This window comes from Staurois parvus, unplaced genomic scaffold, assembly GCF_062004578.1.
Source record: "Staurois parvus isolate SC_StPar_1 unplaced genomic scaffold, SC_StPar_1.0 ptg001630l, whole genome shotgun sequence".
In the NCBI taxonomy this organism is placed as follows: domain Eukaryota; kingdom Metazoa; phylum Chordata; class Amphibia; order Anura; family Ranidae; genus Staurois; species Staurois parvus.
The window spans coordinates 69,289-93,319 of record NW_028319426.1 but is presented as its reverse complement, the minus strand read 5'-3'; the positions used below and the strand labels follow the sequence as shown (position 1 = coordinate 93,319).

Sequence of the window (24,031 nt, the reverse complement as noted above, 5' to 3'; positions counted from 1 at the left end):
GGGGTAGGGGGCTCAGCCAGTCTATATAGTGGGGTGATAGGGGCTCAGTCTGCCTATATAGTGGGGTGATAGGGGCTCAGCCTGCCTATTGGGGGGTGATAGGGGCTCAGTCTGCCTATATAGTGGGGTGATAGGGGCTCAGCCTGCCTATTGGGGGGTGATAGGGGCTCCGCCTGCCTATATAGTGGGGTGATAGGGGCTCAGCCTGCCTATATAGTGGGGTGATAGTAGCTCAGCCTGTCTATATAGTGGGGTGATAGGGGCTCAGTCTGCCTATATAGTGGGGTGATAGGGGCTCAGTCTGCCTATATAGTGGGGTGATAGGGGCTCAGTCTGCCTATATAGTGGGGTGATAGGGGCTCAGCCTGGCTATATAGTGGGGTGATAGGGGCTCAGCATGCCCATTAGGAGGTGACAGGGGCTCAGTCTGCCTATATAGTGGGGTGATAGGGGGCTCAGTCTGCCTATATAGTGGGGTGATAGGGGCTCAGCCTGGCTATATAGTGGGGTGATAGGGGCTCAGCATGCCCATTAGGGGGTGATAGGGGCTCAGTCTGCCTATATAGTGGGGTGATAGGGGGCTCAGCCTGTCTATATAGTGGGGTGATAGGGGCTCAGCCTGTCTATATAGTGGGGTGATAGGGGCTCAGCCTGTCTATATAGTGGGGTGATAGGGGCTCAGTCTGCCTATATAGTGGGGTGATAGGGGCTCAGCCTGCCTATATAGTGGGGTGATAGGGGCTCAGCCTGCCTATTGGGGGGTGATAGGGGCTCAGTCTGCCTATATAGTGGGGTGATAGGGGCTCAGCCTGCCTATTGGGGGGTGATAGGGGCTCAGTCTGCCTATATAGTGGGGTGATAGGGGCTCAGCCTGCCTATTGTGGGGTGATAGGGGCTCCGTCTGCCTGTATAGTGGGGTGATAGGGGCTCAGCCTGCCTATTGGGGGGTGATAGGGGCTCCACCTGCCTATATAGTGGGGTGATAGGGGCTCAGCCTGCCTATTGGGGGGTGATAGGGGCTCCGTCTGCCTGTATAGTGGGGTGATAGGGGCTCAGCCTGCCCATTGGGGGGTGATAGGGGCTCAGCCTGCCTGTATAGTGGGGTGATAGGGGCTCAGCCTGCCCATTGGGGGGTGATAGGGGCTCAGCCTGCCCATTGGGGGGTGATAGGGGCTCAGCCTGCCCATTGGGGGGTGATAGGGGCTCAGCCTGCCCATTGGGGGGTGATAGGAGCCGCTATACTTGCCGAATGATTTCTCATTCTGCTAAGCCGGTCCCGTGACTCACACACGGCCATGGGGGGTGACACCACTGCTCTGAGCTCGCAGCTCTGCAGCATCCTGTGACCCTGCTGGATCATTGGACCCAGCCTGCTGATCTATCATCCAATGAGGGCACAGGAGGCGGGGGAAGGTGGGGTCAGACCTGTATCTCTTGGAGTCCACGGGGATGATGTCCATGGCGATGTAGTACTGCTGGGCCGGGTCCAGTCCCTTCACCTTCACCCGGACAGACGGGAACATCCGCCTACAACCAAGAAACTCATTATACCGCAGCCACCCAATCACATCCTAACATACAACTCCGACGGTGGGGGCTCCTCCCACCTCACTGCAGTCTCTAATGACAGCAAACCCCACAACTGTGCTCCCAATAATGGGACACGGTCCCCCTGGCACTGCGCCCTATTGGATCATGTGACTGAAAGGGAAACTCCGGGAAGAATCAAACGTCATAAAGGATTCAGTCTGTCCATGAAATCCTCCCTCTGCCCCGCCCCTTCAGACTTTCACAGGTGTACCAGCTCCTCCCCTTCAGTCTTGCACAGGTGTACCGGCTCCTCCCCTCCAGTCTTGCACAGGTGTACCAGCTCCTCCCCTTCAGTCTTGCACAGGTGTACTGGCTCCTCCCCTCCAGTCTTGCACAGGTGTACCAGCTCCTCACCAGTCTTGCCCAGGTGTACAGGCTCCTCCCCTTCAGTCTTGCACAGGTGTACCAGCTCCTCCCCACCAGTCTTACACAGGTGTACTGGCTCCTCCCCTTCAGTCTTGCAGAGGCGTACCAGCTCCTCCCTTTCAGTCTTGCACAGGTGTACCGGCTCCTCCCTTTCAGTCTTGCACAGGTGTACCGACTCCTCCCCTGGATTGGAATGGCTTCCTCAGATTTCACTGCACACTGTGAGCACTGATGTGAAGAGCTTCATAGATGAGAATGGTAACTTATCTTGCACTGTAAGTGAATACAAAGCTCACCAGGATCCAGGTAAAAACCCAAAAATGTGTTAAAGTGATCACATGAAATGTTCTGCCCAACCTCAATGTACAGCTAGACACAGCCGTTGTTGTGTCCACATTGTATTCATGGAACCTCTACAGGAGGAAGAATAAATGAACACCTCATAAAAAAGTGATGACTTCAAGTGCTGTGTATTGAGGGTGTGCAGGACCTCTTCACCAGACATGGACACCTTCATCAGACATGGACACCTTCATCAGACTTGGACACCTTCATCAGACTTGGACACCTTCATCAGACTTGGACACCTTCATCAGACATGGACACCTTCATCAGACATGGACACCTTCTTTAGGCTTGGACCCCTCATCAAACATGGACACCTTCACCAGACTTGGACACCTTCATCAGACATGGACACCTTCTTTAGGCTTGGACCCCTCATCAAACATGGACACCTTCATCAGACATGGACACCTTCATCAGACATGGACACCTTCATCAGACATGGACACTTTTCTCAGACATGAATACCTTCCCGAGGGAAGGGTCAACAACTGCCCGAGGGCCCAGGGTCAGTAGGGGGCCCCATGAGATGCCCCTGGTACCTTTCATAGGCTTTTTTTGGGTGTGGTTTGAGTGTGGGTGAGGACACAGGGGCCCCATGATCCCCTATTGCCTGGGGGCCCCATGTGTTGTCAGTCTGCTCCTGCTTGGACCCCTTTATCAGTCATGGACACCTTCTTCAGGCATGGACACCTTCTTCAAGCTTGGACCTCTTCATCAGTAATGGACACCTTCATCAGACACAAACACCTTGACCAGACATGGACAGCTTGATCATGAATGGACAGCTTGATCAGGAATGGACACCTTCATCAGGAATGGACACCTTCATAAGGAATGGACACCTTCATCAGGAATGGACACCTTCATCAAACATGGACATCTTCATCAGGAATGGACACCTTCATCAAACATGGACATCTTCATCAGGAATGGACACCTTCATCAGACATGGACACCTTCATAAGGAATGGACATCTTCATCAGGAATGGACACCTTCATCAAACACAGACACCTTGATCAGACATGGACACCCTGATCAGGAATGAACACCTTAATCAGAGATGGACCCCTTCATCAGACATGGACAGTTTTGTCAGACATGAACACCTTCATCAAAAATGGACACCATCAGGCGTGGACCCCCTCACCAGGCATGGACACCTTCATCAGACTTGGACACCTTCATCAGACATAGACACTTTCGTCAGGTATGGATACCTTCTTCAGGCTTAGACCCCTTTATCAGACATAGACAGCTTCATTAGGCGTAGACCCCCTCAACAGGCATGGACACTGTCATCAGACATGGACACTTTCTTCATGCATGGACACCTTTTCGGGCTTGTACCCCTTCATCAGTCATGGGCACCTTCATCAGGAATGGACGTCTTCATCAGACATGGACACTTTGGTCATACATGAACACCTTCATCAGACATGGACACCTTCATAAAACATGGACAATACAATATCCCTACAACCTTCATCAGACTTGGATACCTTCATCAGACATGGACACCTTCATCAGGCTTGACACCTTCATCAGGCATGGGCACCTTCAACAGGTTAGACACCTTCATCAGGCTTGACACCTTCATCAGGCTTGACACCTTCATCAGACATGGGCACCTTCAACAGGTTAGACACCTTCATCAGGCTTGACACCTTCATCAGGCTTGACACCTTCATCAGACATGGACACCTTCATCAGGCGTAGACACCTTCATCAGACATGGACACCTTCATCAGGCGTAGACACCTTCATCAGACATGGACACCTTCATCAGGCGTAGACATCTTCATCAGACATGGACACCTTCATCAGACATGGACACCTTCATCAGACATGGACATCTTGGTCAGGCGTTGACACCTTCATGCGGTGCGGTATATCCAGGGGCGGACTGACAACTTATGGGGCCCCTGGGCAAAAAGGGATCATGGGGCCCCTGTGTCCTCGCCCACACTCAAAACACACCCAAAAAACCCTATAAAAGGTACCAGGGGCATTTCATGGGGCCCCCTACTGACCCCGGGCCCTTGGGCAGTGCCCGAGTGCTCCAATGGTCAGTCCGCCCCTGGGTACATCGCATGTGATTCGCACAGGAACTGCACCGCATTCCCTGCGATCACGTGATTGGGCGCGGTGCGATCGGAGACGTACATTTTGGCTCTAATCGCACCGCACCAAAAACACGCAGGACCCTTTTTTGGGTCCACACTAGAATCGGATCGCACGGGAATTCACACCTATGGCATCCGATTCTGCACGTCGCACCGCGCTTTGAGGACCGATTTCGGGGCGTTGGTAACTTAACATGCACACCCGCAGCGGTTCGCAGGGACGGGGTGCGATTCTGATGCGGTGCGGAATTCGCACAGAAGCCGCAGCGCATCACTGTGATCCCGGGCTCAGGGTCCGTTCACACCAGAAATTGCGCGTTTGATCACCGTTCCCACCGCTGCGATTTCACAATTTGTGTGCGATTTCTGAAGACATAGACTACGGTAGAAATCGCACAACGCAAGGGAAAATGCAAGAAATCGTTAGGAAATCTTCACAAGTTGCAAACAAATCTTCACTGTAAGTCGCACGATTTCACAGTCGGCCTGATGTGACTGGGGGGTGGGGGGGGGGTAAAAAAACAACAAGAACGCAAGAAAAAATGCAGAAAACACTCAAAAATGTGTCAAAAACACATCAAAAACGCACTCCATGCATTCCTGCAGCGTCTCCATTGAAGTCTATAGAACCAAGAATGCAACATTTTGTATTTTAAAAAGTCCCTGAACCCTTCGCGCAATTGTCAGTTAAAATAACGCAGCGCCGTATCGCAAAAAATGGCCCGGTCAAGACGGGGGGGGGGGAATCCTTTGGTGGGGGGGGAATCCTCTGGTGGGGGGGGATCCTCTGGTGGGGGGGGAATCCTCTGGAGGGATTAAAAAAGTCCCCGCCCCTTTCCAAAAAAAAAAACGCAGCGGGGGAAAAGGTGAAGATGTGAATCTGTCCCATAGGAAATCATGTTCAATGGACTGCTGTGCGTTTCTGCAAAACGCAACGGAAAACGCATCGGTGTGAACCTAGACGAAGGGCCGATCACACTCCATGCGGTTCAGTTGCTTTTTTTCTACATCCAAAACGCACAGAAAGTCGGTGATCTGGTTGTCGGTGTCATCGCTCACATCAGCGCTTGTGTTCCGGATTCAGGAAAAAAAAAAGTAGAACAGGCTGCGTTTTTTCCTGCACAGAACTGCGCTGGAAGGCACCAAAACGCATCATAAACGCACTGGAACGCGCAAAAATGCACCAAAAACGCACATGTCTCTGTTTAAGTTGAAGAAAAAGAGGAAAAAATTAACCGGAACGCATCAAAAACGCACCGGAAGTAGGTGATAGGGTTGTCGGTGTCATCATTCACATCAGCGCTCGCAGTTCCGGTGCGTTCCGGTTGCAGGAAAAACAAAAAGTAGAACAGGCTGCGTTTTGCCTGCACAGAACTGCACTGGAAGACATAAAAACTCATCAAAAACGCACTGCAACGCACAAAAACGCATCAAAAACACACTGGAATGCACATTTCCCTAAGGATTGAAGAAAAAAAGAGGGAGGAAAAAACAAACCGGAACGCATCAAAAACGCACCGGAAGTAGGTGATAGGGTTGTCGGTGTCATCATTCACATCAGCGCTCGAAGTTCTGGTGCGTTCCGGTTGCAGGAAAAAAAAGTAGAACAGGCTGCGTTTTTCCTGCACTGAACTGTACTGGAAGACATCAAAACTCATCAAAAACACACTGCAACGCACAAAAACGCATCAAAACACTGCAACGCACAAAAACGCATCAAAACACTGCAACGCACAAAAACGCATCAAAAACACACTGCAACGCACAAAAACGCATGAAAACACTGCAACGCACAAAAACGCATCAAAACACTGCAATGCACAAAAACGCATCAAAACACTGCAACGCACAAAAACGCATCAAAAACACACTGCAACGCACAAAAACGCATCAAAAACACACTGCAATGCACAAAAACGCACAGAAAGTCGGGGTCTGGTTGTCATCGTTCACATCAGCGCTCGCAGTTCCGGATGCAGGAAAAAAAAAAGAACAGGCGGCATTTTTCCTGCACAGAACTGTACTGGAAGGCACCAAAACGCACAAAAAACACAGCGGAATGCAATAAAACGCACTGGAACGCACATGTCCCTATTTAAATTGAAGATCATCTCCCACACAGAGCGATCGTCTCCCACACAGAGCGATCATCTCCCACACAGAGCGATCGTCTCCCACACAGAGCGATCATCTCCCACACAGAGCGATCGTCTCCCACACAGAGCGATCATCTCCCACACAGAGCGATCATCTCCCACACAGAGCAATCGTCTCCCACACAGAGCGATCATCTCCCACACAGAGCGATCATCTCCCACACCGCGCGATCATCTCCCACACAGAGCGATCATCTCCCACACAGAGCGATCATCTCCCACACAGAGCGATCATCTCCCACACAGAGCGATCATCTCCCACACAGAGCGATCATCTCCCACACCGCGCGATCATCTCCCACACAGAGCGATCATCTCCCACACAGAGCGATCATCTCCCACACAGAGCGATCATCTCCCACACAGAGCGATCATCTCCCACACCGCGCGATCATCTCCCACACAGAGCGATCATCTCCCACACAGAGCGATCGTCTCCCACACAGAGCGATCATCTCCCACACAGAGCGATCGTCTCCCACACCGCGAGATCGTCTCCCACACCGCGAGATCGTCTCCCACACAGAGCGATCGTCCCCCACACCCCGCGATCGTCTCCCACACCCCGCGATCGTCTCCCACACCGCGCGATCATCTCCCTCACAGAGCGATCATCTCCCACACAGAGCGATCATCTCCCACACCGCGCGATCATCTCCCACACAGAGCGATCGTCTCCCACACAGAGCGATCGTCTCCCACACAGAGCGATCGTCTCCCACACAGAGCGATCATCTCCCACACAGAGCGATCATCTCCCACACCGCGAGATCGTCTCCCACACCGCGCGATCGTCTCCCACACCGCGCGATCGTCACCCACACCGCGCGATCGTCTCCCACACCGCGCGATCGTCTCCCACACCGCGCGATCGTCTCCCACACCGCGCGATCGTCACCCACACCGCGCGATCGTCTCCCACACCGCGCGATCGTCTCCCACACCGCGCGATCGTCTCCCACACCGCGCGATCCTCACCCACACAGAGCGATCGTCTCCCACACCGCGCGATCCTCACCCACACCGCGCGATCGTCTCCCACACCGCGCGATCGTCCCCCACACAGAGCGATCGTCGCCCACACAGCGCGATCGTCTCCCACACCGCGCGATCGTCTCCCACACAGCGCGATCGTCTCCCACACAGAGCGATCGTCTCCCACACAGCGCGATCGTCTCCCACACAGCGCGATCGTCTCCCACACAGCGCGCGATCGTCTCCCACACCGCGCGATCGTCCCCCACACAGAGCGATCGTCCCCCACACAGCGCGATCGTCTCCCACACCGCGCGATCGTCCCCCACACAGAGCGATCGTCCCCCACACAGAGCGATCGTCCCCCACACAGCGCGATCGTCTCCCACACCGCGCGATCGTCCCCCACACAGAGCGATCGTCTCCCACACAGAGCGATCGTCTCCCACACAGAGCGATCGTCCCCCACACAGAGCGATCGTCCCCCACACAGCGCGATTGTCTCCCACACCGCGCGATCGTCTCCCACACAGAGCGATCGTCTCCCACACCGCGTGATCGTCCCCCACACCGCGCGATCGTCCCCCACACCGCGCGATCGTCTCCCACACCGAGCGATCCTCACCCACACCGCGCGATCGTCTCCCACACAGCGCGTTCGTCTCCCACACAGAGCGATCGTCTCCCACACAGAGCGATCGTCTCCCACACCGCGCGATCGTCACCCACACCGCGCGATCGTCACCCACATCGCGCGATCGTCACCCACACCGCGCGATCGTCGCCCACACAGAGCGATCGTCGCCCACACAGCGCGATCGTCTCCCACACCGCGCGATCGTCCCCCACACAGAGCGATCGTCCCCCACACAGAGCGATCGTCCCCCACACAGAGCGATCGTCTCCCACACCGCGCAATCGTCTCCCACACAGAGCGATCGTCTCCCACACAGAGCGATCGTCCCCCACACAGAGCGATCGTCTCCCACACAGAGCGATCGTCCCCCACACAGCGCGATCGTCTCCCACACAGAGCGATCGTCTCCCACACAGCGCGATCGTCTCCCACACAGAGCGATCGTCCCCCACACAGCGCGATCGTCTCCCACACCGAGCGATCGTCTCCCACACAGCGCGATCGTCCCCCACACCGAGCGATCGTCTCCCACACAGAGCGATCGTCTCCCACACAGAGCGATCGTATCCCACACAGCGCGATCGTCCCCCACACAGAGCGATCGTCCCCCACACAGAGTGATCGTCTCCCACACCGCGCGATCGTCTCCCACACCGCGCGATCGTCCCCCACACCGCGCGATCGTCCCCCACACCGCGCGATCGTCTCCCACACCGAGCGATCCTCACCCACACCGCGCGATCGTCTCCCACACCGCGCGATCGTCTCCCACACAGCGCGATCGTCTCCCACACAGAGCGATCGTCTCCCACACCGCGCGATCGTCTCCCACACCGCGCGATCGTCACCCACACCGCGCGATCGTCTCCCACACCGCGCGATCGTCACCCACACAGAGCGATCGTCGCCCACACAGCGCGATCGTCTCCCACACCGCGCGATCGTCCCCCACACAGAGCGATCGTCCCCCACACAGAGCGATCGTCCCCCACACCGCGCGATCGTCCCCCACACCGCGCGATCGTCCCCCACACCGCGCGATCGTCCCCCACACCGCGCGATCGTCCCCCACACCGAGCGATCGTCCCCCACACAGAGCGATCGTCTCCCACACCGCGCAATCGTCCCCCACACAGCGCGATCGTCCCCCACACAGAGCTATCGTCTCCCACACAGAGCGATCGTCTCCCACACCGAGCGATCGTCCCCCACACAGAGCTATCGTCTCCCACACAGAGCGATCGTCTCCCACACCGCGCGATCGTCTCCCACACAGAGCGATCGTCCCCCACACAGAGCGATCGTCTCCCACACCGCGCGATCGTCCCCCACACCGCGCGATCGTCCCCCACACAGCGCGATCGTCTCCCACACAGAGCGATCGTCTCCCACACCGCGTGATCGTCTCCCACACAGAGCGATCGTCCCCCACACAGAGCTATCGTCTCCCACACCGCGCGATCGTCTCCCACACCGCGCGATCGTCTCCCACACAGAGCGATCGTCTCCCACACAGAGCGATCGTCCCCCACACAGAGCGATCGTCTCCCACACAGCGCGATCGTCTCCCACACCGAGCGATCGTCCCCCACACAGAGCGATCGTCTCCCACACCGCGCAATCGTCCCCCACACAGCGCGATCGTCCCCCACACAGAGCTATCGTCTCCCACACAGAGCGATCGTCTCCCACACCGAGCGATCGTCCCCCACACAGAGCTATCGTCTCCCACACAGAGCGATCGTCTCCCACACCGCGCGATCGTCTCCAACACAGAGCGATCGTCTCCCACACCGCGCGATCGTCTCCCACACAGAGCGATCGTCCCCCACACAGAGCGATCGTCTCCCACACCGCGCGATCGTCCCCCACACAGCGCGATCGTCTCCCACACAGAGCGATCGTCTCCCACACCGCGTGATCGTCTCCCACACAGAGCGATCGTCCCCCACACAGAGCTATCGTCTCCCACACCGCGCGATCGTCTCCCACACCGCGCGATCGTCTCCCACACCGCGCGATCGTCTCCCACACAGAGCGATCGTCTCCCACACAGAGCGATCGTCCCCCACACAGAGCGATCGTCTCCCACACAGCGCGATCGTCTCCCACACAGAGCGATCGTCTCCCACACAGCGCGATCGTCTCCCACACAGAGCGATCGTCCCCCACACAGCGAGATCGTCTCCCACACAGCGCGATCGTCTCCCACACAGAGCGATCGTCCCCCACACAGCGAGATCGTCTCCCACACAGAGCGATCGTCTCCCACACAGAGCGATCGTCCCCCACACAGCGAGATCGTCTCCCACACAGCGCGATCGTCTCCCACACCGCGCGATCGTCTCCCACACAGCGCGATCGTCTCCCACACAGAGCGATCGTCCCCCACACAGCGAGATCGTCTCCCACACAGCGCGATCGTCTCCCACACCGCGCGATCGTCTCCCACACCGCGCGATCGTCTCCCACACAGCGCGATCGTCTCCCACACAGAGCGATCGTCCCCCACACAGCGAGATCGTCTCCCACACAGAGCGATCGTCCCCCACACAGCGAGATCGTCTCCCACACAGCGCGATCGTCTCCCACACAGAGCGATCGTCTCCCACACAGAGCGATCGTCTCCCACACAGCGCGATCGTCTCCCACACAGAGCGATCGTCCCCCACACCGCGCGGTCGTCCCCCACACCGAGCGATCGTCCCCCACACAGCGCGATCGTCCCCCACACAGAGCGATCGTCCCCCACACCGAGCGATCGTCCCCCACACAGCGCGATCGTCCCCCACACCGAGCGATCGTCCCCCACACAGCGCGATCGTCCCCCACACAGAGTGATCGTCTCCCACACAGAGCGATCGTCCCCCACACACAACTCTGCACACTAATCCTTGTAAGTACAATATTTGTGGAATGTCCTTGTATGAGATACAGCTGACACCCTGCCTGGATGTATATACCGAGTATACAATGTGGGGGAGGGGAGGGTGACAAATACAGGATGACATCACCAGTCTGTGTATATATATATATTACTGATTGCAGAGTGGAGGGACAATAAGAGGTAATACAACCGGAGACACCAATATACATCGGGGGGCTCCACATCGTCCTCTGTACAGATGGGGGGATTAGATATGAAAGATGTATATATATATATATAGAGAGAAGAGATAATAATAAGGTGTGGTGGAGGAGGGGACGGCGGATCCATCGGAGGAGACATAAAGGTGTCATTGCTGCATCCTCCCTGCAAATTGTTATTGTTGGACCTTCAATGATCAGCCGGGTGACGTGTCTGATGTCATCATAGTGTCCTGCCGTGCTACATGTGATCAATAACTAATATCGATGTTTTCTGATCAATAACTCCAAATAATAATAATAATAATAATTAGTACGAGGAGATTTCTGGCACAGCGTCCTATAATTATTACAATTGTCTTGCAGAGATATATATATATATAGTGTGTGTGGATATACTGTAGGTGTATATATATATATATATAGTGTGTGGATATACTGTAGGTGTATATATATATATATAGTGTGTGGATATACTGTAGGTGTATATATATATATATAGTGTGTGTGGATATACTGTAGGTGTATATATATATATATAGTGTGTGGATATACTGTAGGTGTATATATATATATATATAGTGTGTGGATATACTGTAGGTGTATATATATATATATATAGTGTGTGTGGATATACTGTAGGTGTATATATATATATATATATAGTGTGTAGATATACTGTAGGTGTATATATATATATATATATATAGTGTGTAGATATACTGTAGGTGTATATATATATATATATATAGTGTGTAGATATACTGTAGGTGTATATATATATATATATATATAGTGTGTAGATATACTGTAGGTGTATATATATATATATATTTTTTTTTATTTTTTTTTTGTATGTGTGTATATATATATTTTTTTCTTTATTATTATATTTTAATTATTATTATTTATTTGTAATGCCGGATAGCATTATATCCTAACAGTAGAGGCAATATTTATTTAACTGCAAATAACAATAATAATAATTAGTACAATTATCTTGCAAAGTAATTATATGCATTTAGAGAGAGGTATATATATATATATAGTGTGTGTGGATATACTGTAGGTGTATATATATATATATAGTGTGTGTGGATATACTGTAGGTGTATATATATATATATATATGTTTTATTTTTTTGTAATGCTGGATAGCATTATATTCATTATACATTATATATATATAACAGTACAGACAATATTTATTTAACTGCAAATAACAATAATTACCATAAATAGATTTGTTCCACAGCTTTCTATAATAATTACAATTATCTAATTATATGCATTTAGACAGAGGTATATATATATTTAGTGTGTGTATATATATATATATTTATTTATTTATTAATATTATTATTAATTTATTTATTTATTTATTTTTTATTATTATTATTATTATTATATTTTATTTATTATGCTGCATAGCATTATATTCTAACAGTAGAGACAATATTTATTTAACTGCAAATAATAATAATAATTAGTACAATTAGATTTCTTACACAGCTTCCTATAATTATTACAATTGTCTTGCAAAGTAATTATATGCAATTAGAGGTATATATATATATATAGTGTGTGTGTATATATATGTGTATGTATGTGTGTGTATATATATGTGTATGTATGTGTGTGTATATATATGTGTATGTATGTGTGTGAATATTTATAGATATATCTTTTCTTTATTAATATTTTTGATTATTATTATTATTTATTTGTAATGCCGGATAGCATTATATCCTAACAATAGAGACAATATTTATTTAACTGCAAATAACAATAATAACAATAATTAGCACAAATAGATCTGTTAGAGTTTCGCTGATTATTACATTTATCATTCACAATAATAGAAATATTTTATCAATAGATAGACATTCATAGAACGCTATATACACTGAGTATACAAAGAATATAACAGAATATGCAAAAAGGAAATAAAAGCCGCAAAAATTGAAAACGAACGACAGATTGCAAAAGATAGCAGCACCAACCCCCCCCCCCCCCCCCATAAAAAAAAATGCTTCAAATATATATATATATAATTTATGTTCTAACAGAAGAGGAAATATTTCTTAACTGCAAATAGTAATAATTAGTACAAATAGATGTTAGATTTCACTGATTATTACAATCATCAAGCAAAGTAATACAAATATTTCAGTAGATCTCCATCACAGGAAGCTGTATATCGGGAGAATACAAAGAATGGAACAGATTTGTTTATTCCGGATATCTTATTATATATTATTTTCTAACAGTAGAGGAAAAAATCCTATTTTTCCCGTTTTGGAATATTTACATTACACTTTATTTTGCAGTGTTAAGATTTTCTGTAGACACACAAATATTTATATCAAAATCAATAGAAAGATAGAAAGAGAGATATACGTTTAGGTGTCCGTTTATGAGCCAGCGGTAAGTGATCACTGCTCAGTTCTCCTGTGAATGCCGTTTATGAAGGGAGAACGGTCTACAAACGCTGAAAAATGGGCTACAAACGATGGAGAACGGTCTACAAACGCTGGAGAACGGTCTACAAACGCTGGAGAACGGTCTACAAACGCTGAAAAATGGGCTACAAACGATGGAGAACGGTCTACAAACGCTGGAGAACGGTCTACAAACGCTGGAGAACGGTCTACAAACGCTGGAGAACGGTCTACAAACGCTGGAGAACGGTCTACAAACGCTGAAAAATGGGCTACAAACGATGGAGAACGGTCTACAAACGCTGGAGAACGGTCTACAAACGCTGGAGAACGGTCTACAAACGCTGAAGAACGGTCTACAAACGCTGGAGAACGGTCTACAAATGCTGGAGAACGGTCTACAAACGCTGGAGAACGGTCTACAAATGATGGAGAATGGTCTACAAACGCCGGACAACTGTCTACAAACGCTGGAGAACGGTCTACAAATAATTGAGAACGGTCTACAAACGCTGGAGAACTGTCTACAAACGCTGGAGAACGGTCTACAAACGCCGAAGAACGGTCTACAAACGATGGAGAACGGTCTACAAACGCTGGAGAACGGTCTACAAAGGCTGGAGAACTGTCTACAAACGCTGGAGAACGGTCTACAAACGCCGGAGAACGGTCTACAAACGCTGGAGAACAGTCTACAAACGCCAGAGAACGGTCTACAAACGATGGAGAATGGTCTACAAACGATGGAGAATGGTCTACAAACGCTGGAGAACGGTCTACAAACGCCGGAGAACGGTCTACAAACGCCAGAGAACTGTCTACAAACACCAGAGAACGGTCTAAAAGATCAGTTTACTAAGCGGAGGTAAATTATCGCTGCTTTAGGTGTCCATTTATGACACAGAGAAGAGCTGTGACTCAGAGGATTCCGAGGATCTCAGCTACTTTCTGGTCATTCACAGTTTATGACACTCAGGAGATCAGCGGAGATCATGTTCAGCCCTTCACCGGAGATCTGTGTTCTCCCTCCAGATTCCAGAGCCCAGAGCTGGAGAATCAGAGGAACCGCAAACTAAGGTGTCGGTTTATGAACCAGCGGTAATAAATCGCTGCTCAGTTCTCCTGTGAATGCCGTTTATGAAGCAGTTCTCCGAACGAAGGGAGAACGGTCTACAAATGCTGGAGAACGGTCTACAAACGATGGAGAACGGTCTACAAATGCTGGAGAACTGTCTACAAACGATGGAGGACTGTCTACAAACGCTGGAGAACTGTCTACAAACTCTGGAGAACGGTCTACAAATGCTGGAGAACGGTCTACAAATGCTGGAGAACTGTCTACAAACGATGGAGAACTGTCTACAAACGCTGGAGAACTGTCTACAAACGATGGAGAATGGTCTACAAATGCTGGAGAACTGTCTACAAACGCTGGAGAATGGTCTACAAATGCTGGAGAACGGTCTACAAACGATGGAGAACTGTCTACAAATGCTGAAGAACGGTCTACAAACGATGGAGAACTGTCTACAAACGCTGGAGAACTGTCTACAAACGATGGAGAATGGTCTACAAATGCTGGAGAACTGTCTACAAACGATGGAGAACTGTCTACAAACGCTGGAGAACTGTCTACAAACGATGGAGAACTGTCTACAAACGCTGGAGAACTGTCTACAAACGATGGAGAATGGTCTACAAATGCTGGAGAACTGTCTACAAACGATGGAGAATGGTCTACAAACGCTGGAGAATGGTCTACAAATGCTGGAGAACGGTCTACAAACGATGGAGAACGGTCTACAAATGCTGGAGAACTGTCTACAAACGATGGAGAACTGTCTACAAACGCTGGAGAATGGTCTACAAACGCTGGAGAATGGTCTACAAACGCTGGAGAACTGTCTACAAATGCTGGAGAATGGTCTACAAACGCTGGAGAACGGTCTACAAACGCTGGAGAATGGTCTACAAATGCTGGAGAACGGTCTACAAACGCTGGAGAATGGTCTACAAATGCTGGAGAACGGTCTACAAACGCTGGAAAACGGCTGATTTTACTATAAGCTCACGAGATTACAGTAAAAGATCAGTTTACTAAACAGAGGTAAATTATCTCTCCTTAGTTTGCGGTTCCTCTGATTCTCCAGCTCTGGGCTCTGGAATCTGGAGGGAGAACACAGATCTCCAGTGAAGGGCTGAACATGATCTCCGCTGATCTCCTGAGTGTCATAAACTGTGAATGACCAGAGAGTAGCTGAGATCCTCGGAATCCTCTGAGTCGCAGCTCTTCTCTGCGTCATAGACGGACACCATAGAGAGCTCTGTATACTCTGGCTGTAGATTTAGATATATTTATTTTAATTTTTTAAAGCCGGATAGCATTATGGTGTCCATTTATGACACACAGAATAGCTGAGATTCAGAGGATTCAGAGGATTCAGAGGATCTCAGCTATTCTCTGGTCATTTACAGTTTATGACACTCAGGAGAACAAGTTCAGCTCTTCACTGGAGATCTGTGTCCTCCCTCCAGATTCCAGAGCCCAGAGCTGGAGAATCGGAGGAACCGCAAACTAAGCAGAGATAATTTACCTCCGTTTAGTAAACTGATCTTTTACTGTAATGTTGCGAGATTATAGTAAAATCATCCGTTGTCCAGCGTTTGTAGACCGTTCTCCAGCGTTTGTAGACCGTTCTCCAGCGTTTGTAGACCGTTCTCCAGCATTTGTAGACCATTCTCCAGCGTTTGTAGACCGTTGTCCAGCGTTTGTAGACCGTTCTCCAGCGTTTGTAGACCGTTCTCCAGCGTTTGTAGACCGTTCTCCAGCGTTTGTAGACCGTTCTCCAGCGTTTGTAGACCGTTCTCCAGCGTTTGTAGACCGTTCTCCAGCGTTTGTAGACCGTTCTCCAGCGTTTGTAGACCGTTGTCCCTTCGTTTGGAGAACTGATCTACATATGCTTCATAAACGGCATTCACAGGAGAACTGAGCAGCGATCACTTACCGCGGGTTCATAAACCGACACCTATATTCTAACAGCAGATTCAATATTTAACTGCAAATAACAAGAAAAATAATTATTATAAACAGATTCGTTATATACAGCTCACTGATTATTAATTATCGAGTAATACAAATATTTAATTATGATGGATATCATTAGATCCCAATTCTAACCGCAGAGGAAATATTTCGATGTTTTCAATTGCAGAATATTTATACTTCACTTTCCTTCACAAACATGTTTAGGATTTTCTCCACAGGGGAGCATTATTTTTATTAATTTGTTTTTTTATTTTACATGACGCTTTCCTTAGGAATGAACTTTAAAGGACAGCTGAACATTATTAGCATATATATGTAATTTAATTTTTTAATTGTTTTATATATATATATAATTTTTTTTTTTACATGACCCTTTCTTTAGGAAACGACATTGAAGAATTTTCTCTGGACAGTTGAGCATTATTAGCTACATATATATATAATTTCATTTTTTAATTTATATATATATATTTAATTAGTTATTCTTGTTTATTTTTATTTTTTTACATGACACTTTCCTTAGGAAAGAACGTTGAAGTATTTTCTCTGGACGGTGGAGCATTATTAGCTATATATATATAATTTCACTTTTTAATTTATATATATATATAATTATTACTATTTATTTTTTTACATGACACTTTCTTTAGGAATGAACTTTAAAGGACAGTTGAACATTATTAGCATATATATGTAATTTAATTTTTTAATTGTTTTATATATATATATATATATATATATATATATATATATAATTTTTTTTTTACATGACACTTTCTTTAGGAAAGGACATTGAAGAATTTTCTCTGGACAGTTGAGCATTATTAGCTACATATATATAATTTCATTTTTTAATTTATATATATATATATATATATATATATATATATATATATATATATATTTAATTAGTTATTCTTGTTTATTTTTATTTTTTTACATGACACTTTCCTTAGGAAAGGACATTGAAGAATTTTCTCTGGACAGTTGAGCATTATTAGCTATATATATATAATTTCACTTTTTAATTTATATATATATATATATATATATATATATATATATATATATATATATATATATAATTATTACTATTTATTTTTTTACATGACACTTTCCTTAGGAATGAACGTTAAAGGACAGTTCAACATTATTAGCATATATATGTAATTTAATTTTTTAATTGTTTTATATATATATATATTTTTTTTTTTTTTTTTTTTTTACATGACACTTTCCTTAGGAAAAGACATTGAAGAATTTTCTCTGGACAGTTGAGCATTATTAGCATATATATATATAGTTATATATATATATATATATATATATATATATATATATATATTTATTTATTTATTTAATTATCATTATTATTTATTTTTATTTTTTTACATGACACTTTCCTTAGGAGAGAACGTTAAAGGACAGTTGAACATTATTAGCATATATATATATATATAGAGCATAAAAAAATATATATATTTTTTTATTTTTTTATTTTTTTACATGACACTTTCCTTAGGAAAGGACGTTGAAGGATTTTCTCCGGACGGTTGAGCATTATTAGCTATATATATATAATTTCATTTTTTAATTTATATATATTTAATCAATTATTCTTGCTTGTTTGTATTTTTTCCATGACTCTCCTCGGGACAGAACTATATATATATATATTTATGTAATTATTATTTATTTGTATGTTTTCCATGACTCTCCTCGGGGCGGAACATTGAAGGATTTTCTCCGGACGGTTCAGCATTTTTTGTTACTCATCAGATGTTGGATTTGGGTCTCTGATATTATTTATTAGGACTTTGTATATTTGTAGATATATTTTATACAGTTTTTGGATTGTTTTTTGCTATTAATGTGATTATTTGTTGCCTCTTTTTATGTCAGACATTACAGGAAATATTCCTCTGATTTGTAGCCAATCCCTGACCAGCTCTCCATCCGTCATATACTGTATATATATATATACTCATCATGTATATATTCTCCTGTTTATTTCTATCAAATCAGATTGAACCCGGATCAGGGATTAACATATTAGTGACGTCACATGTCTGCATCCACCAGACTCGGCCTCAGGATCCTGCAGAGCCTCTGACGTCACGGGACTGTAATACACCAAGCAGGTGACCCGGATATAGGATGATATGACATCATCGCGGTGATATACAGACAGTGGCTGCTATATACTGTGATCTGTGTTCTGCTGTGACGGTGAATCGGATTCTATGGATGTCACACTATGATGGCATGGTCAGAGGTGTGACGTCACAATCCGGACATTCTGTGTATAGCTGTGAGGGAGTTCTAGTTTTATTTCTGTTCCCTCGGACAGTTCATATTTCAGGATTTCCTTGTCATGCTGTGTACTATAGGAGGAGAGGGACCCCGGACCTGAAATATGGACTGTCTGTGAATACCAAGGACCATCCAGAACCGAACTGTTATATATCAGACAGGAGACTTCACAGCCCGAATAACTGGGGTGATGTCAGGATTGGGGTGATGTCTGTGTGGGGCGATGCCAGGATTGGGGTGATGTCAGGATTGGGGTGATGTCAGGATTGGGGCGATGCCAGGTTTGGGGTGATATCTGTGTGGGGTGATGTCAGGATTGGGGTGAAATCTGAGTGGGGTGGTGTCATGATTGGGGTGATATCTATCTGTGTGGCCTGATGTCGGGCTTGGGATGATATCTCTGTGGGGTGAGGTCGGGATCGGGGCGGGATGTAGTCTGTTTAGTTTGTTTCTCCAGCAGGTCAGAGAAGTTTGTCGGAAATATTCGGAGATTCTCCGCCGGACAGCAAATGGCGAATTACCAGCCGGAGCCATGAGGGGTGTTCAATGTACAGGGACTGTGTGCGGGACGATGTGCGGGATGCGGGGACGATATAGACGCTGGGACGATGTGCGGGACGATGTATATTAACAATAATGCTGAGAATACAATGTACCGGAAACGTTTATATATAAATATCTGTTCAATATAATATATCATTACGGGGACGATGTATACACGGTGTATGGGGAGATTGGATGCACAAACACGGCCTGTACAATCTATGAGATACATTATAATTGTGGGAACAATGTATACACAGGAATGTCTATAAAGGATCCCTGTATATAACATATACCGTGTGATAGTATATAGGAGGATTCAAAGGGACACTGTATATATATACAGGGATGTGACGTATTGCTGCACAGGTATATTGTATATATATATATATATAGGGATGTGACGTATTACTGCACAGGTATATTGTATATATATATATATATAGGGATGTGACGTATTACAGCACAGGTATATTGTATATATATATATATATATATATAGGGATGTGACGTATTACAGCACAGGTATATTGTATATATATATATATATAGGGATGTGACGTATTACTGCACAGGTATATTGTATATATATATATATATATATATAGGGATGTGACGTATTACAGCACAGGTATATTGTATATATATATATATATAGGGATGTGACGTATTACTGCACAGGTATATTGTATATATATATATATATATAGGGATGTGACGTATTACAGCACAGGTATATTGTATATATATATATATATATAGGGATGTGACGTATTACTGCACAGGTATATTGTATATATATATATATAGGGATGTGACGTATTACAGCACAGGTATATTGTATATATATATATATATATATAGGGATGTGACGTATTACTGCACAGGTATATTGTATATATATATATATACAGGGATGTGACGTATTGCTGCACAGGTATATTGTATATATATATATATATAGGGATGTGACGTATTACAGCACAGGTATATTGTATATATATATATATATATAGGGATGTGACGTATTACTGCACAGGTATATTGTATATATATATATATATATAGGGATGTGACGTATTACTGCACAGGTATATTGTATATATATATATATATATAGGGATGTGACGTATTACTGCACAGGTATATTGTATATATATATATATATATAGGGATGTGACGTATTGCTGTACAGGTATATTGTATATATATATATACATAGGGATGTGACGTATTACAGCACAGGTATATTGTATATATATATATATATAGGGATGTGACGTATTACAGCACAGGTATATTGTATATATATATATATATACAGGGATGTGACGTATTACTGCACAGGTATATTGTATATATATATATATATACAGGGATGTGACGTATTACTGCACAGGTATATTGTATATACAATATTCGGGGACAGTATATATATACATTTACAATCTATAGAAGGCTGGATATGAAGACTGATTACATCGGGATATTATATTTGGTTGTATAAGGATGATGTATACACCATAATATATGACTGTATATATATATATATTCTGTATACTCGGTATATACAATGTAGCAAACACTATACTGTACAGGAATATTCTATACTCAGCATACCCGGATGATGATATGAGATATATATGATGGAAATCTCCGGGTGTACAGAGAATATTATCGGCCGAGGTTCCCAGAAAATCAAATTTTTGCACCAAAAAGACCCAAAATCCGCCCAGAAGTGAACCCAAAAAAGAATTATATTAGGGGGGGGTGTCTATGACAGCCCGGGTGTATATACGGGGGAGGGGTCTATGACAGCCCGGGTGTATATACGGGGGAGGGGGTCTATGACAGCCCGGGTGTATATACGGGGGAGGGGGTCTATGACAGCCCGGGTGTATATACAGGATGGCGGGGGGGTCTATGACAGCCCGGGTGTATATACAGGGGGGGGGGGTCTATGACAGCCCGGGTGTATAAACAGGGGGGGGGGGTCTATGACAGCCCGGGTGTATATACAGGATGGGGGGGGTCTATGACAGCCCGGGTGTATATACAGGATGGCGGGGGGGTCTATGACAGCCCGGGTGTATATACAGGGGGGGGGTCTATGACAGCCCGGGTGTATAAACAGGGGGGGGGGGTCTATGACAGCCCGGGTGTATAAACAGGGGGGGGGGGTCTATGACAGCCCGGGTGTATATACATCCCTGTATATATATACAATATACCTGTGCAGTAATACGTCACATCCCTGTATATATACTAATCAGAATATATATAAAATACCTATACCCCCCCGTATAGGTATTTTATATATATTCTGATTAGTTGCAATCATTTTGGAATCGCACATCATATATACAGTATACAACAGGCGGTATATACGGCACTTTGTACAGACTATATACTGTATATTGGGCGGAATGAGCCCTCTCTTTATTTATTGAAATATATTGTATATACGGTGCTCGGTGAAGACTATGGATGTAATAATCGGTATCACGGATACGGTGCTCGGTACAGAATATATATATTATATGGTATATAAGTTACTCGGTGAAGACTGATATATATTGTCGGTATATACGGTACTTTGTACAGACTATACATAACAGGCAGTATATAGGGGGTGCTCACTGCAGAATATATATATATAATAGATGGCATACATAATAAACGGTATATAGGATCTGTAGTTCCCATTGACATACATGACACATAGTATATGAGGGAGGAGGAATACAGGACACATAGTATATGAGGGTGGAGGAATACAGGACACATAGTATATGAGGGAGGAGGAGTACAGGACACATAGTATATGAGGGAGGAGAAGTACAGGACACATAGTATATGAGGGAGGAGGAGTACAGGACACATAGTATATGAGGGAGGAGGAGTACATACACATAGTATATGAGGGAGGAGGACATACACATAGTATATGAGGGAGGAGGAGGACATGACACATAGTATATGAGGGAGGAGGACATACACATAGTATATGAGGGAGGAGGAGGACATGACACATGGTATATGAGGTAGGAGGACATACACATAGTATATGAGGGAGGAGGACATACATGACACATAGTATATGAGGGAGGAGGAGGACATACACATAGTATATGAGGGAGGAGGAGGACATACACATAGTATATGAGGGAGGAGGAATACAGGACACATAGTATATGAGGGTGGAGGAGTACAGGACACATAGTATATGAGGGAGGAGGAGTACAGGACACATAGTATATGAGGGAGGAGGAATACAGGACACATAGTATATGAGGGAGGAGGAGTACAGGACACATAGTATATGAGGGAGGAGGACATACATGACACATAGTATATGAGGGAGGAGGAGGACATACACATAGTATATGAGGGAGGAGGAGGACATACACATAGTATATGAGGGTGGAGGAGTACAGGACACATAGTATATGAGGGAGGAGGAATACAGGACACATAGTATATGAGGGAGGAGGAGTACAGGACACATAGTATATGAGGGAGGAGGAATACAGGACACATAGTATATGAGGGTGGAGGAGTACAGGACACATAGTATATGAGGGAGGAGGAATACAGGACACATAGTATATGAGGGAGGAGGAATACAGGACACATAGTATATGAGGGTGGAGGAATACAGGACACATAGTATATGAGGGTGGAGGAATACAGGACACATAGTATATGAGGGTGGAGGTTACCTGCCCGCCTTGGTGATGATCATCTCGGTGCCGATATCATGGAATCTCCTCCACAGATCTCCTCCCTGCAGCTCCGCCTGGACCGGAGGGCGCTCCGCACAGGCGGGGGAAAGGGGCGCCGCGGATTTGGATCTCTTTTCTGCGGGGACACAACGGGGGTACAGAGTGTGAGCGGTCCCCGTATTATGTAGCGGGGGGGGAAGGGAATAGGACCGGGGTGTCCTATAGTTGGGGTTCCCATTGTATTCCTCTCACTAACCCGGCTCTTCCTCAGTCCCGGGGCCCCTTAGGTGCTCCTTGTCCACTGTGGCCCCTGGTTCCTCCAGCTTCCTTTTCCCTACCAGGGCCTCCACAGAGAAAGATCGGGCCCGGGTGCTCAGCGCCATCCTGCCCCTCCAGGGGCCCCGATCAGATCTGCTGAGATCGGTGACCGAAGGAGGAATGAGTCCCAATTCTCCTCCTCACAGCTGCCCAGTGCAGGGGCCCCAGGGGACCCTCCGCCCACCAATCACTGAGGAGGGGAGGAGAGAGACCCCCAACCTGTGTATTCAGAGGAGAGATCTCCAACCTGTGTATAGAGACTGCAAAGAGAGGAGAGAGACCCCCAATCAGAGGAGAAGAGAGACCCTCAACCTGTGTATCCAGAGGAGAGACCCCCAACCTGTGTATCCAGAGGAGAGAC

General features: G+C 46.4%; 1 protein-coding gene across 1 annotated transcript in view; it reads right to left on the bottom strand.

Annotated features, from left to right (window-relative positions):
• Nucleotides 1–23,741, bottom strand: part of TBX22 (T-box transcription factor 22) — a 35,979-nt gene extending 12,238 nt beyond the window's left edge. Inside the window, exons 1-3 of the mRNA XM_089663122.1 lie at nt 23,644–23,741; nt 23,350–23,481; nt 1,426–1,527 (exon numbers count right to left, since the gene is read on the bottom strand). Coding sequence (XP_089519248.1) covers nt 1,426–1,527; nt 23,350–23,481; nt 23,644–23,735 — 326 coding nt within the window. The 5' untranslated portion in view covers nt 23,736–23,741. The remainder of the gene's footprint in view (nt 1–1,425; nt 1,528–23,349; nt 23,482–23,643) is intronic.
• Between the last annotated feature and the right edge of the window lie 290 nt (nt 23,742–24,031).